Source organism: Antrostomus carolinensis, unplaced genomic scaffold, assembly GCF_000700745.2.
Source record: "Antrostomus carolinensis isolate BGI_N321 unplaced genomic scaffold, ASM70074v2 scaffold24929, whole genome shotgun sequence".
NCBI classification, from domain to species: domain Eukaryota; kingdom Metazoa; phylum Chordata; class Aves; order Caprimulgiformes; family Caprimulgidae; genus Antrostomus; species Antrostomus carolinensis.
Window position 1 is genome coordinate 59,126 of NW_010336843.1, and position 14,392 is coordinate 73,517.

The following is a 14,392-nucleotide window of genomic DNA, read 5'->3' on the forward strand; positions in this document are numbered from 1 at the left end:
CCACTGTGGGTGCACCTTCCTGGTCACGAGGCTGGCGATGGCTGTGCCACCCACCGCACCTTGAGGTCCACACAAGCATCGGATGGCTTCCCCTCTTGCTGCCATGGTGGGGCAGGGCCCCTTGTGTTCTCCATGCAAACAACCTCCTGTTGATCTGTTTCTGCTCTTCTTCCTCCCCTTGTCATGGTGCCTTTGCAGAAGCTACTAAGAAAAATGTGTCTTGTTCTTGGGGGATGATTTGCAATTACATGAAGTTTAGGGCGTCTTTTTCACAGCCAGCAAGAGGTTGCTTTCATCCACGTATTTCCCTGTGCGTGCTGTTGGTACCAGGGTGAGCACTGCAGAGCAGAGAGTTGTCCCCAGGGGGACAGAGAGGGGCAACAAAGCTGGTGAAGGGGCTGGAGAACAACCCTGATGAGGAGCGGCTGAGGGAACTGGGGTTGTTTAGCCGGAGAAGAGGAGGCTGAGGGGAGACCTCTTGGCCCTCTACAACTCCCTGAAAGGAGGGTGCAGGGAGGTGGGTGTGTGTCTTTTTTCTCCCAGGTAACTCGTGCAGAACAAGAGGCAATGGCCTCAAGTTGCACCAGGGGAGGTACAGGTTGGATGTCAGGAAAAGTTTCTTCACTGAACGGGATCTCCGGCCCTGAAAGGGGCTGACTGGGGAGGTGGGTGAGTCACCATCCCTGGAGGTGTTTAAAAGACGGGTAGATGGGGTGCTTGGAGATATGGTTTAGTAGTGGACAGGTGCGGTTGGACTCAATCTCAGAGGTCTTTTCCAACCAGGAGATTCTGTGATTCTATGACTTTGTTGTCCCCAGGGGACTGTGCTGTCCCACTGCACTGGGTATAGCTGGGGACAGCAGTCCTACACCCAGGCCAGCACTGGCTGGGGCCAGGTCACAGTCACACTCTCCATCTGTGCCATTGTTTCTTTTTTTTAAGCAATAAATGCATCTCTGTGGCAACAAAAATATCAGTTCCCTTCTATAAATGAAGTGCTCAAATATTTTGTAGTTACAGAGTGTTTCAGTGACAGCGCCTGTGCTGTGATCTGATCTGGCTGTGTCCTTGCTCTGGATCTGCTTTGCCGTAATAGTGCTTTCATTCCTTGGCTCCCATTAGTGCCTTGATGAATAGTGGAAGATGTTTTTCAACAATTTGATGACTGAAAAGCAACATCTTACTGTTGTTTGGTCTCTGGTGCCTTTTCCCTGTTCATTATGCTTTACCTGGGAGTAACAGCAATGATTTAGAGTTGCAACATCAGCATCAGTCTCTGAACCTTGTGTTTTCTTTAACTGTAAATTCTGGGGAAAGAGAAGAAAGGAGGGTGAAGGAGGAAGTCTCAGTAGTGAGGTTTGTTCTTCTGACATTTCTAGGCTGGCTGTTTGAATCTGTGATGCCTCACAGCAACCAGACACATTGACTCCTAACTCTCTTGTTGGGTTCCTGGATAGAGGCCCCTTGGGTGGCTGCTCTGGCTCTACTCCTGGACAAGGTTCAGAGGCACCGGCCAGGCGCAGGGCACGCATTTGTGCACTGCAGGTCCACTGCTGTCACCAACACTCGTGCTAATGGCCTTAGTACAGAGGTCAAAGACTGCTTAGATATGAAGGCTGAATCACCTCCTTTTTAAACCCCTCAGCAGGATCAAGGCTTAGGGAAGCAGGCACGTGGGCTTGCCTTCTGGCTGATGGTGTGGATGGAGAGTGTGACTCTGGGACAGTCCTTTTGGCAGTTTCAGCCAACCATTGGGGCACTGAAACGAGGATGTCTTGTGATTAAAACAGCTGTGCACCAACACCCTTATGTGAAAAAGCCTGATGCATTCATTTTCTTCAAAGATTTGCTGATCCCACAAGCTCTTGTTAGTTAGAAGAGGTTTATCCTGTGACCTGAGGATCACAGAAATCAGTGGTGAGCCCATCACTCTACCCAGATATGAAAGAACTTGAAGTGCACTTATTTCACTTGCAAATATAAATAAGCCAGCAGCGTAGGTCTCGCTTCAGACTTTGTTTGCCTTGGCAGTGTCCCATTTACATGAATCAGAAGATGGTAGCAAAAAAGCACTGGAGATTCATCCTGAGGTTGGTCTCCCCTCCATCACAAACCTGCCTGTGCAGGCAGAGTGATTTGGAGAATACTGACACAGCCCACAAGCCTGGCTTCACTAAGTCCCTGTGTTTTGAACAATCCTGGCTGCAAAGGGTACTTGTTTCCTCACGCTGTTGTAATGCAGTGTCCTGTCTTTGGAAACCCTGTGTCTGGGTGTGCTAGAGGCAGGAGAGACCCGCAGGAAGCAGCTCTGGCTATGTCCTCTGCTCTTGTGACTTGGGCTCCTTGAAAGGAAGGGAGCTCCTGTGTTTCAAGCTGAGAAGCAGGAGGTCAGTTCTTAAGCTTACTGCATCTCTGCAACTTTTGGTAGGTCTCTGCATCATGCCATGCCTTAGTTTCTAAGCTGCAAAATAGGGATAAAAATTAAGAATTAAAAAAAACCCAACAAAACAAAAAAGGCCTTGAAGATTTAAGCAGTTGTAACTTGTGGTACCATCACCACCACGAGGCCCTTGATTGGTTTGAGCTTCAAGGCTGTGCTTTAATATTAATAATAGTAGAAATTTATAATTTCTAATGATATTAGTGATTGGGAACTTAGAAAATACACATTTTTAATTTTTTTTTTTTGTTGTTTTTATATTTCAGCAAATTCAGTAAAGCTAGAAATGCAAAGTGATGAGGAATGTGACAGGAAGCCCCTGAGTCAGGAAGATGAGATCAGGGCTCATGATGAAGGAAGCGGCCTGGAAGAGCCCCTCCCTGAGAGTAATGAGATGGCGGATAACAGAAAGATCCAGGAGCTATCAAGCGAGGGAGGAATCCGGCTTCCGAATGGTAAACTGAAATGTGACGTCTGTGGCATGGTTTGCATTGGGCCCAATGTGCTAATGGTGCATAAAAGGAGCCACACTGGTAAGCAGCTGAAAGAAAATCTGATGACTGCCTGTGGCATCTGATGTTGATATTACCTGACAACTCTTCTCTCTTCCCTTTTTGTTCATGGGGTAGCAGGAAGCTGGGGAGGGGAAAGGCGGGCTTCATTGCTTGGGTTCTCTTTCTGCTTCCCAAATTCTGGTGATGCTGTGTTTCTGGCAAGCATGGTGCTTCCTTGACATTGATTTCCAGCCTTTGGTTCTTCAAAACAGCACAAAAGTCTGGAAATTACCTTTTTTTTTACTGTTCTTGACCGGGAACAAAATAATGAGAGTTGTTCTCTGGCATGCGAATGTGTGTGTGTGTGTGTGTGTGTATGTGTGTTCATGTGTGTGCACATGTACAAGGTTTTTGAGCCTTTGAGGTGAGTCGTAGATGATCTTCCCTGGGAGGTGCTCACAGGTGGACAATGCCAACAGCTTCCTGGGGATCTCACACTTCCTTGGCAAGGGGTGGGGCAGGATGCCAGTGGCCTGGCAAACCTGGGATTAGCAAACCCCAAAGGTGACATCTCATTCCTAGAGATTTCATTGCTGGGGTGGGCTTGCTGCTCATTGCATGACAGCTCCCTCGGGGAAACCTCACCTGAACTGCTCTTGTGGGCTAACACTCACCATGTAGGTACCATTTTTGTGGCACCTTCCAGTGTTTGCCCTCTCCTATCTTTGTTTTTTGTTTTTTTTTTTTTTAATTAATATTAGTACTACTACTGGTTGGAGACAAACCCAGCTTAGTAGGCGTATGGATTTGAGAATTCAAGAGTCAGACAAAACCTTTGCCATATGCTGATTGAGCAGATCTTTAGGGCCTAAAAGATGAGGCCTTGAGTTCCAAACAGGGAATTTCAGGAGAGTTTTGGCTAAAATGACAAACTGGGGTGCCGAAGAGGCCAGTACTCACTTGCCTCTGCTGCTCCTCAGATGGGAGTGGTGGTTACCTCCAACAGGAAAAAAGTACAGATGGTGCTGGAAGACAATGCTCTCTGGTCTTGCAGAGATCTACCTGGCAGAGCCTTTGATTCAAAAAAGCACTTAAGTTTGTGCTTAATTTTTATGAGATTTAAGCACATGTAAGTTACCTGAAGTGCTACAATATATGCTTAACTTGAGATACACACTTAAATCTTATTGAGGTTAAGCACAGATTTCTCTGTTGGAGCCTCAGTGGGTGTTTGTTCTTATTTTTTGAACAAAATGAAAGATATTTTGTTTTTTTATCTTTCTCTTTTATTATTTAATGTTGGGAGAAGCTCACACTGCCTGTGAGATACCTGCTGGGATATGAAAAGAAAAGTGGGGTTTTAAAGTAGAGTAAGAAAGACTTTGTGTAATCCCTTTGTAAACCTGGTCATTTGCAGTGAAGTAGTGTGCACTTGATGGGAAAGAAATCAATAGAATTTCTGTACAGAGGAAAAATAAATATATATTACATAGTTAATGCCCTGTATATAAGTTGTATACTGATAATAACAACATAAACCTATAAAGCAAAGCATTGCAGTATTGTTCATGATGCACTCAGGATTTTAGACAGCAGTTATGACAGGGGAAAAGCATTAGCTGGAGAACCAAAATCTTGATTAACAATTTGACACACTAGTACGAGGAAGGGGAGAGAGAACAAAGCGCGTAACAGGCTGAGTCCCCAGCTTTCTGCCTCTCTGAAAGGTTCCGTTGGCACTCGCACATATCTGAGCGTATGTATTGTAGGTGCATCGGAGTCCACGTATTTGAACTTGAGCCGCTAAATTAGACCTGCTAAATTTAGATTTAGGTACCTAATTACCAGGTCTGCATTTTTTGAGGTACTGAATAGCTAACCCAGCTTTTAAATACAGACAAGCTACCGTTTTCATGTTAAAGACGACATGCAGATTCCAAGTGAAGAGAGAGAAATCTCATCTGCGTGCAGGGGAGACGGGCTGTGTGTGCCTCTGTGGGTAGGAATTGCATAACTGAGAGCTTTTTCCTTGGGGCTACTGCCGGTTCCTCGTAGAGCTCTGACTCTTTTCCCATCTGAGCAGAGGAGCTGTGATGTATTGCTCTATACAGATGATTTCAAGCATATAGAAATGGCATTCCTTTTAACGTGCAGCTCAGTGCTCTACTCTCAGTAAACCAGTTGGCAAATTTTGCGGGGGATTTTTCCCCCCCCCCCCCCTTTGTTTTTTTTTTTTTTAATACATGCTGCTACTTCACTGTCCACAACAGAAGGGGAAGTTTGCTTGGATTTCCACATCCTTGATTTTAAGGAGTATTTTTAACATACTGGTATCTATCTTCTAAAGTGCAGTATTTTAAAATATATTGCCACTTCCTTGGCAGCGGGGCGGGATGGGCTGGCCCCAGCTCTGGAATGAGCCCTGACCTGTGGGTAGTCTGGTTTTGCAGCCCAAGGGAGAATGGTGGAGGGAAGGGAGGTTGTCCCTAGTGAGTGGAAACAGATTATATTCTTTATCAGCTAATGCAACTGGCATGTAAATCTTTACCTCTCAGAGCCAATTTGAGTATGTTTTGAGAACTGAATCCTGCTTTACTTTCCTCTTTAACTGCACAAAACCAACGCGTGGTCTGGCCAGTTGTTTGCATTGGCAAAAACTAAAGTCCTTTTCCCTTCCCAAAAAACCTGTCAGCATTCTACGTAATCACACAAAATGCTGTGGTCCATAGTAGAGGCTGTAATTTGCATGTATGCTGGGATGAGAGTGTGGCTTTCCTTACACCAGGGACCCAGGCTTTGAGAGAAGCTGTGCCGTATGGCTTTGGCTGCACATAAAGGGGCACAGTTTTCTCCAACCATTATTCATCTGTTCCTGAGGAGCAGTTGTCTTCCCTGCCATGTTATGGGAGTTCAGTGAAACAGATACTGGTACGGCCATGGATGAGGCCAGAGTAGATGAGCTCAGTGTCCCATTTCTCATCTTCACGTATTGGAGCATCCATTTCCTCTAATGCCCGCAGTCACCTCTTCCCATGATACACCAAGCTGAAGATTTCCCATTCATCCTTTGGATCTGCTCAAGTGCTGCCTCGCGCATGTGGTGCCAACAATGCTCTGGGCCATGGCACCTCTGTCACAGAGCCCAAGGTACTGCTCATCTGATACTGTCAAACACAACTTTTCTCTGAAACACTGATAATTCCAGTGAAGTGTTTTTGCAGTCTGCATGGACATCAGGAGAAGGCCTTTCCATTTATTTGTCATCGCTGACAGAAAATAAATAAAACGCTTGATGTGGGAATTAAGTGTGATGCACTCCCTGCTTTAATGAGCAGAGTAGCCCCCTCACTCCTTCCTTCATGTACCACATCCTCATGTCAGAAAAATAGCATGTTTCAGCTTTGATTTATTTTCCTCCTTTCCCATACCATCTTCTTTTGGTCCAAATTTTATATTCTACAGCACATGCCCCAAGTTGCAGCATCTTTATCAGTTTTTCTTACTGGGGGAGGTGACTGGTCACATAATATTGCCACTGGATGCTCCAGGAGCTTGTGCTTGGGGATGTTGAGGGAAGGGGAGAGGAAGAAGATAAGGTCGATAATCCAATTTGTCTGAGGTAATGAAAAGGAACTCCAGTGACTTCTCACCTCTTTAGGCTTTCTGCTAGTGGGTCTGAATTAAAATGTCCTTGCTCCTCATTTTGGGTAAAGCAGAAACCGTTTACTGGTACAGCTGTGCTGCTGCCTCTGTGATCTGCAAGGTCCATGCATTGTTCTCCCTTGTGCTGTGAACTGTGATTTTTTTTTTTAATGTTTTTTTTTTTTTTTTTCTCTCCACATAACATCCAGTCCACTGTGGGATTTTGAAATGTTTTTTATTTCTGAGGGAGGGTTGGGATCATCCTCACTGTTTTAAGAACACTCAGAGCTTAAATGCTTTCTCTGTGTGGACAGCAAAGCTGTGTCCCTGGGAATAGGGCACGATGCAGCAGGGATAGCAGGCTTACCCCACTCTGTCTTTGGCTGCTAACAGGTCATTTTGAGGCTTTTTTGGGGGTGCTTACTGTAGGAGGGTCTCAGAACTTTGCTTGCACTCCATGTGCATTTCAGTACCATAAAGTCAGTGAAATAAGATACATTATGTGCCCATGAGGAAAATCCTCGAGTTCTACTTTAGCATCCATAGCATTATAAATGAACATCAGCAACACTGGAACTCTGATTGCCATTGAATCTTTTTTTTTTCTTTTTCATACAGAGTTCAGGTTTTTGGGACACAATTAATAAATGAGGAAAAACCCTAATTGTCCTCTTCAGTATAAAAGACTTTTATGCCTAAAGCAGCTAACCAGGAACAAATTTAAACAAATGGTCATATTAACACAACTAACTCCATTGGATGGCCTGTCTTATTCTTCTAGTAGAAAGGTTTTATTTGGTTTAATTTGTAACCTAGTGCAGGCTCTTACTTCTTGCAGTATGAATTGATTTGGCAATGAATCAAAAATTGTAGGGTGAAATTTCTAAAAGTGATGTTTTCTACTTAGGTTCCTAAATCTAACTTTTCCATAAGTCTCATTTTCTACTTAAGCATAAGGAAGGAGAGCTTAAATTTTTCGAAACTGCTCTCTGCATAAGGATGTGTGTTACTTGCAGTACTCAGTAGCTAAACTCTTCTGATATTTTTACCAGTTCCCTTGAAATTTTTTTCTCTCTTAAGAGTACGGTAATAAATTTGTGTGCAGAGGACACTTGGAGATTTGTCACTGCTGTTTTATAATAAATTGCCTTATCTGGAAGTAGGTTTTTCCCAACAAAAAAAACCTAGTGAAATCACTGATTTCAAGTGATGTGCAGTCCGTTAAGTGAATCTGATAGAACAGTAACTAGGTATGTAGACTAGATAGTCCCCAGAATAACAAATACAGAAATGGAGCAAAGTCTGATGCTCTGTATTTTGCCGAGGTAAAGGCAGGTTGCAACTCACTGCCTGACAGTGTGTCGGTAGTGCAGCTGATATTTCATTTGTGCCTCTGGGACAGAGCAGAATCAGAGCAGTTGCATCTGATGAATCAGGAGAAATGTTTCATTTCAATTGAAAATTAACAAAAAGCCTAATACAGAAGCATGAAGATCAGTATTATTAGTATGAGCAAATGCTTTCTGATAGCAGCAGCATGGGCACAGTAATTTTTCAGGTTAAAAAAAAAAACCCCAAACAACCTGTTTGAGAAGTACCTAAGTTATCCTTTGCATATCAAAAGGATGTGCCAAGCAAAAAGGCAGAGATCTTAGATACACATTTAGCCAGGACAGATGTTAAATGTTGTCCTGCTGGACCTGGTTCTTGTGTGTAGAAGAACTCTGTCCTGGCTTTCCTTGTTATTGTCAAGAGACTTTAAAACTAGCATTTTTTTAAAAAAAAGGTCATTAAAACATTCACAGGAAGGGGCTTTGAGCAGTGCTGTAGAAATAACCAGGCCTTGCTGTTAACGAGAACAACTAGTGCATTATTTTGTGAGTCACTCCATTTGATTTCAAAGGGACAAAAGTTACCGGCCAAGGGTTATGAAAAATCTAAGTCTCCTTGGCTGCGAGGTCTGCAGGCTCTTTGTCCTCAGTTAAATTTCTGTTTTGATACAGAAAATATCACTGATGTATTTTGCACTGGTATGAGATTCAAAGAAGGATAACTCATACTGAAACTTCTGCGCAGCGCTTCCGTGGTGGGGTGGTAAAGGAGAATTATTGCACAGGGAAGCTTCCAATTAAGCAGAAAAAGGAGTCAGTTTGCTTTTTGAAATAACATTTGACATATACTTGGTAAAATATGAAAGCTATTAGTAGGAAGTTAATCAGTTCGTTCACCTAGTTTCAGGTTGTATCAGCTAGACAGCGTTTGTAACTTGTGCTATGAGTTAATACTGTAATTTAGAGGTAAATATTTGAAATCATACCTTTTAATTAATACTTTAACTGTAAAGTGATAAGACCCTATTTATTTATTTATTAAATTTAATTTTGTTATCAGGGTTGTTCTCTGGCACAAGCCCCTCTTACTAAGCCTTTAGGAAAGGTAATACTTTGCAGCTCTGGCTTACCTTGCCTTGTCTATTCCTGAACTAACTGTAGAGAATTAAAATCCCTGCGCTAGAGATCAAGACTTTTTAGGCATTCTTGGTTTTGTCTGGCTCTACATCTTAAATCTGCAGTTGAAAAGAAACATCTCTTTTGTTTGGTTAGCTGTTCCTAGCTCTCTGCCCACTCAGATTTTTTTTTTTTTTTTTTTTTTTTTTAAATCACTAGGGTTTGGGGGTTTCTGCCCTGGTTTATCTCTAAAATAGAGCAAAGTTTAATACTTAAAGTAGACTAAAAATATTTTGCACTTACATTTCAGTCACGTAGCGTCCAGTGCTGAAAAGCAAAAAGCTTGCTTAGTCACCTTTTGGTACATGTTCTTCTTATCCAGAGTTCTTATTTTAATAAATCAGTAGAAGTATAGAGTCAAATGGTAAATACACATAGCTATAAATGGTGAAAATCCCACCATGCTTATAATTGTCATTACCCTCTTGTAGTCATGTATGCCACCTGTTTAATAAGTTTCTGGTATGTCTGCTGCCATCACCCCCAAAGATAAGAAAACATTTTAAACACAGTCAGGAACTGTCAAATAGAAAAGAAATATATTTGAAGACTTTTTGTGAGTGGATGTTTAGTTTGAAAGGTGATGAATTTCAGCCTATGGATAAAAACTTCCAGTTTTCACAGAAGAGTAAGGGAAGTGAATAAGGATGTCAAGGTTGTTATTTTGTTATTAGGAAATAATAATACTGGAGAACAGCTTACAAACCTGATAGGAAAAGGCAGCAGGAGAAATAATTGCAAGACAGTCTTCTCAAGGCACTGAAGTAATAAAGAAAGGTGGTTTGTTAGGATCTGAAGTGGGCATCAGTCAGCAGAGTTCTTGGATAACCAGCAAATTCTTCTTACTATTCAGTCATTATTTTTTTGTGCACCCCTCTTTTGGATAATGGTCTCTGATTAGCTGTGCTAAATGTAAAAGCTGCTCATCAGTAGTGCAAAGGTGTAAATAAAATTAACGGTCATCCCACAAGCCTGCAGCGTAAACCAGGACGAGGAATCAAATAATTGTACAAAAGTATAATAAACAGATCAAAGCAGTTATTTACCTGGAAATAAACCAGTAGGAAAAATTAATTCATATTAATTGATGCTGGCTTTAAATAGATACAAAGGTTATTTAAGGTAAAGTGTGCTATTGTAGCAGATTTTGTCTGTTGCAAGAGAGGAGCAGACTACTGGTGACTTTGTGGTGAGCGTTCTCATGTCATCTTTGCCACTGAACTTTAGTGCTGGGATTATTTCAATTCCTGACCAAAGGTTTTCAGCATCCCTTCAGCTGCCAGTTTATTGAGGAATAATACCTGCTCATATGTAGCCTCCAAAATATCAAAGATAAGTAGGTGATGTAGTGGATAAAACACATTAACTACGTAGTTTTAAATGCAGCTTGGGTAAAGAGAAAGACTTTAGACTTGGTAAGAAACTTGCTGCCTTCTTTAATGTTGTCATCCTGAAACTGAAGCGATCATTCCTGAACACTGAGAAACGTGTCAGAGGAAGGGGTTTTGCCTGTTTTCTCAGACAGCAAAAGCAAAACAGAAAAGAAAAAACACCCATCTATTTTTCTACTGCAGTCTCCTTACGTATCTTTGTTACTGACATTTTGAAATGATATAAAAGAAGATAATGGCTAATCAGATCCTTTAAGTATAGTGTGGGAGTTTAAAAGGGAAACCACAAACTCTTTATCAATTCCAATGAGCTCGTGTTCAGTGCATTGGAAGGTGAGCTTTATGCCTTGATTTTTTTTTTTAATTATTTTTTTTTTAATCATGACTCCATAGTGTTCTTGGCAAGATTATAGGAATCTTAGAATATTCTTCAGTGCATCTGCAGTGGTTTCAGATGTAATTTCCAGCTCTCACAGGTGAAGTTGCAGAGGTATGGCACATATTTGGCACACCTGCCTTCTGCTACCCTCCTGGTAGGACTGTAATGCTGGCAGTGATTTAAACCCCTGGAGCAAGAGCTGCTAGTGGACATCTGTAAGAGCTCTCTTCCTCCCTCTCTTTCCATTGAATCAACAGACATATGTTGGACTTTACACTAGACACATGCACTACTTTGATAAAAACATAGCATTAATTTTGTGCAGCAAGGGAGTAATCGTTTTAAAGCAATTGAAAAAGGCTTTGGAGAGATGTGAGAAATCTGAGAATGAGTTTGTTTTTCACGAGAACTGTGCTTCAGGCCAATGAATTCAACCTCAGAAAATCCCAGCAGGCATTGACCAAGTCTCTCTAATAAGTGATATGCTGAAAAAAAATGAATGAGGCCGCTTACATCTGAAATCTGATGTTCGAGACCTTGTTGAACTGGGGCCCTAGGTGGTGAAAACATTTCGGCACCCAGAGCCCAGCTGCAGTAAAGCGCTTAGGCTGGTGGCCAGCACGAGTAGATGCTTGTGCCCTATTGATTTGCACTGTACCCGGTGGGACAGAAGTAGATGATTAGAGCTGACTGCCTGCCCAAAAATGCTGGAACAGACTGAGTGTCCTCAGCAAATGTTGACATAGAGTATGGTTTTGATAATATTTCACAAAACCTGTATGAGTTTGTCAGGGTTTTTCCTCTAAATAGTAATAATTTTAAAAAGAAAAGGACGATTGTTTTTATGGTCCCAGTCCTGCTATCCAGGGCAAATATGAAGGATTAACATTAAAATAAGTTTTGGATGTGTGTGTGTGTGAATGCATGGGGTGAAGAGAGAAGGTAAGTTGTAGAGTTTCTGATATTTTTTTTTCTTTCTAACAAGTCTTTTCAATTAATTTTACTTCAAGCATAAATTTGCTTATTTCACAATTTAATGGTGTAAATTTTTTCTCAATGTTTGCTACTGCCCAAAGCTTGTGGGCCTGATTCTCACTTGCTTCAATTCTCTTCATACCACTCTAGCAATGCAAAGCAGCCTTTAAAGGGGGATTTCAATTAAAATATAATGTAAGCACAAGATTTGGTTTGAAGCAAAGACCTTAGCACCTGTCCAAGTCCAATTGTTAAGATCAGTTCTAAATACTCATATGGATTGGACATATACTAAAAATAAATGCAAAACCATAGAGGTAAATACTACAAAACCACAGTTATGGATCTCAGTTTTGAGCAGAGCTCATCTTTGGTGACGGATAAAACCTCTGAGGTGGAGAATTTCAAGAAAATCGGGCTGCATTAATCACCTCAAGGAAAGAGCCTCAAATCACTGTTGGAGGCTTTGCCCATTGTGCAAAAGAAACGGCCTTTGACTTCAGCAAGTGCTGTGTGGTGGTGGGGACCATTCCCGTGTAAGATGGCACTGTTACAAAGAGTGGGGTGACAGGCTCCATGCATCTTCTGATGTTTCTTGACAGCTCTCTCCCTTCTATTTCCTTTCCAGGTGAACGCCCCTTCCACTGTAACCAGTGTGGAGCTTCTTTTACCCAGAAGGGGAATCTACTGAGGCACATCAAGTTGCACTCTGGGGAGAAACCGTTCAAATGTCCCTTCTGCAGCTATGCCTGCCGACGGAGGGACGCCCTCACAGGACACCTCAGGACGCACTCTGGTGAGCCCACCGTGTCTTCTCTTCCCTCTTCTTTTTTCCTTTGTCATTACTATTCAAGTGAAGCAGGTTGTAAAAATATTTGTGTGTTCTTGGTGGCTCTGGGTCTGTACCATCCTTTTCAGATAGTGCAGCTCTGAACTTTGGGAAAGCCTTGATGTGAATCAGAAAAATTGTGGTTCAGCCACACCTCTCCTTTTGTGCAAATGAGCTCCTCCGCCGATGCTATCGTATTTCCCTTCGCATGTCTCCTTGGTTGTATCCAGGCTTCTCTGGCAGATTGTTTTGACACACAGCCCCAAAGTGGCTGTGAAATTCCAAAGATCACAAACAATAACTGTGTACTCTTGGAAGCCTGTTTTGCAGTTCATACCCATTTCTTTGTCTAATAAATGCCATATGCTGGTGGAGTTCATAATTGTTCGTCTTTCAAAAACCTCCTAATTGTACTTTTGATTCTGTTACATGTTTCTGTAAAGCCCTAATTCATGGCAGCCACAGCACTCGCCCTAGAGCAGAAGGTGGCAGAGAGAGACTGGGTTTGTCTTGCCTTGCTACTTGATAGTACCATGACCATAATCAAGTCTACTTGATACAGTTTCTTGATAGGTTCTGAAGAAATACTGGTCAAATAACTGCAGGTTAGTAGTCGAGTTGGTAGCCCTGGTGATCATAGTCAGATGTGTTTCTAGTCCCTGTACACTACACCAAGGGGCCACGTTCTGCCCTCTTACTCATTTGTGTAGGACTCTGGAGTAAGATCTTAACTTGCCGCATTTCATATCTCCTGGGATATTCAGCTTTTGTGTCCAGGCCATTTATAGGAGATTATGATTTTCATTGTTGAATGAGCAGAGATAATTGGACTGGTTACAAGTGACAGCATTACAGATGAACTTTTCTGAGGTGTTAGCAAATGTCTGACTATTGAAACACAGTGGTTGAAGTGCAGCTGCAGACAGAAACTCATGTTCGTGTGAAAATGTAGTCATGGAGCTTCCTGACTCTTTATACTGATTTCTTCTACAGGGTCAGCCTCATTTCACTGGAAGTTTCTGTTTTATGAACATTAGGTTGGTTTTAGGATACGGAGTTGCCTGACATTTCCAGGAGTCAGAAAGGATAAGCTACTAAGCTTCTCCAGGTAGACTGTGGAGCATGCAGGAGGCTGTGTTGATGCAAACATACTGCTGACAGAATGAGCTTTCAAGGGAGTGCAAGCGTAGGGCTAGGCTAAGAGAGAATTGCTTGAGAGTTGTCAGCCAGGAGGATTTGATCTGAAAGTCAGAAGGGAAAATGTCTGTGGAACTGTGAGGTGCAGTCTTCACACATCTGACCAGAACGGTAGTTTCAACTTGAAATTTAGTAAAAAAGAAAACATGATAAAAATATTCACAATTAAGATTAAAAAGACAGTTGTAACATAAAATAGCCCACATGACAAAACATGAACATTGTGGTTGAAGATTGTTTTCATAATATGAATATAGATTTTGTTACCTAGATACAGCTATTGATGGAGATGGTTCATTCTTCCTGTTTGAAAAGTGCTGATGTTTCTGCTTCTTGCATAAGGATGAAATGTAAAGGTGTGGAATTTTCAGAAGGCACCTAAGATGCTTAGGCACACAAATTCCCCTGGAGCTCCTTCCCTAACTGACTTAGCTGTGTTCAATTTGTAACACAGTAACAATTTGTAACACAATTTGTGTTTTCTTCTCAGTGGAGAAAGTCTCATCCCTCTAAGCAGTCAGCTACAACAGTTTTCAGC

The 14,392-nt window shown here is 42.1% G+C and overlaps 1 protein-coding gene across 5 annotated transcripts in view; it reads left to right on the forward strand.

Moving 5' to 3' along the window:
* Positions 1–14,392, forward strand: part of LOC104530441 (zinc finger protein Helios) — a 109,446-nt gene that overhangs the window by 57,623 nt on the left and 37,431 nt on the right. For 2 of the 5 annotated variants that reach the window (XM_010175020.2, XM_029086746.1), the window contains 2 exons: positions 2,707–2,973; positions 12,457–12,624. The exons of 1 other annotated variant lie outside the window; for it this stretch is intronic. In XM_010175020.2, coding sequence (XP_010173322.2) covers positions 2,707–2,973; positions 12,457–12,624 — 435 coding nt within the window. Of the gene's footprint in view, positions 1–2,706; positions 2,974–12,456; positions 12,638–14,392 lie in introns of all 5 variants that reach the window. 2 more of the 5 variants (XM_029086745.1, XM_010175019.2) reach the window with 2 other exon arrangements.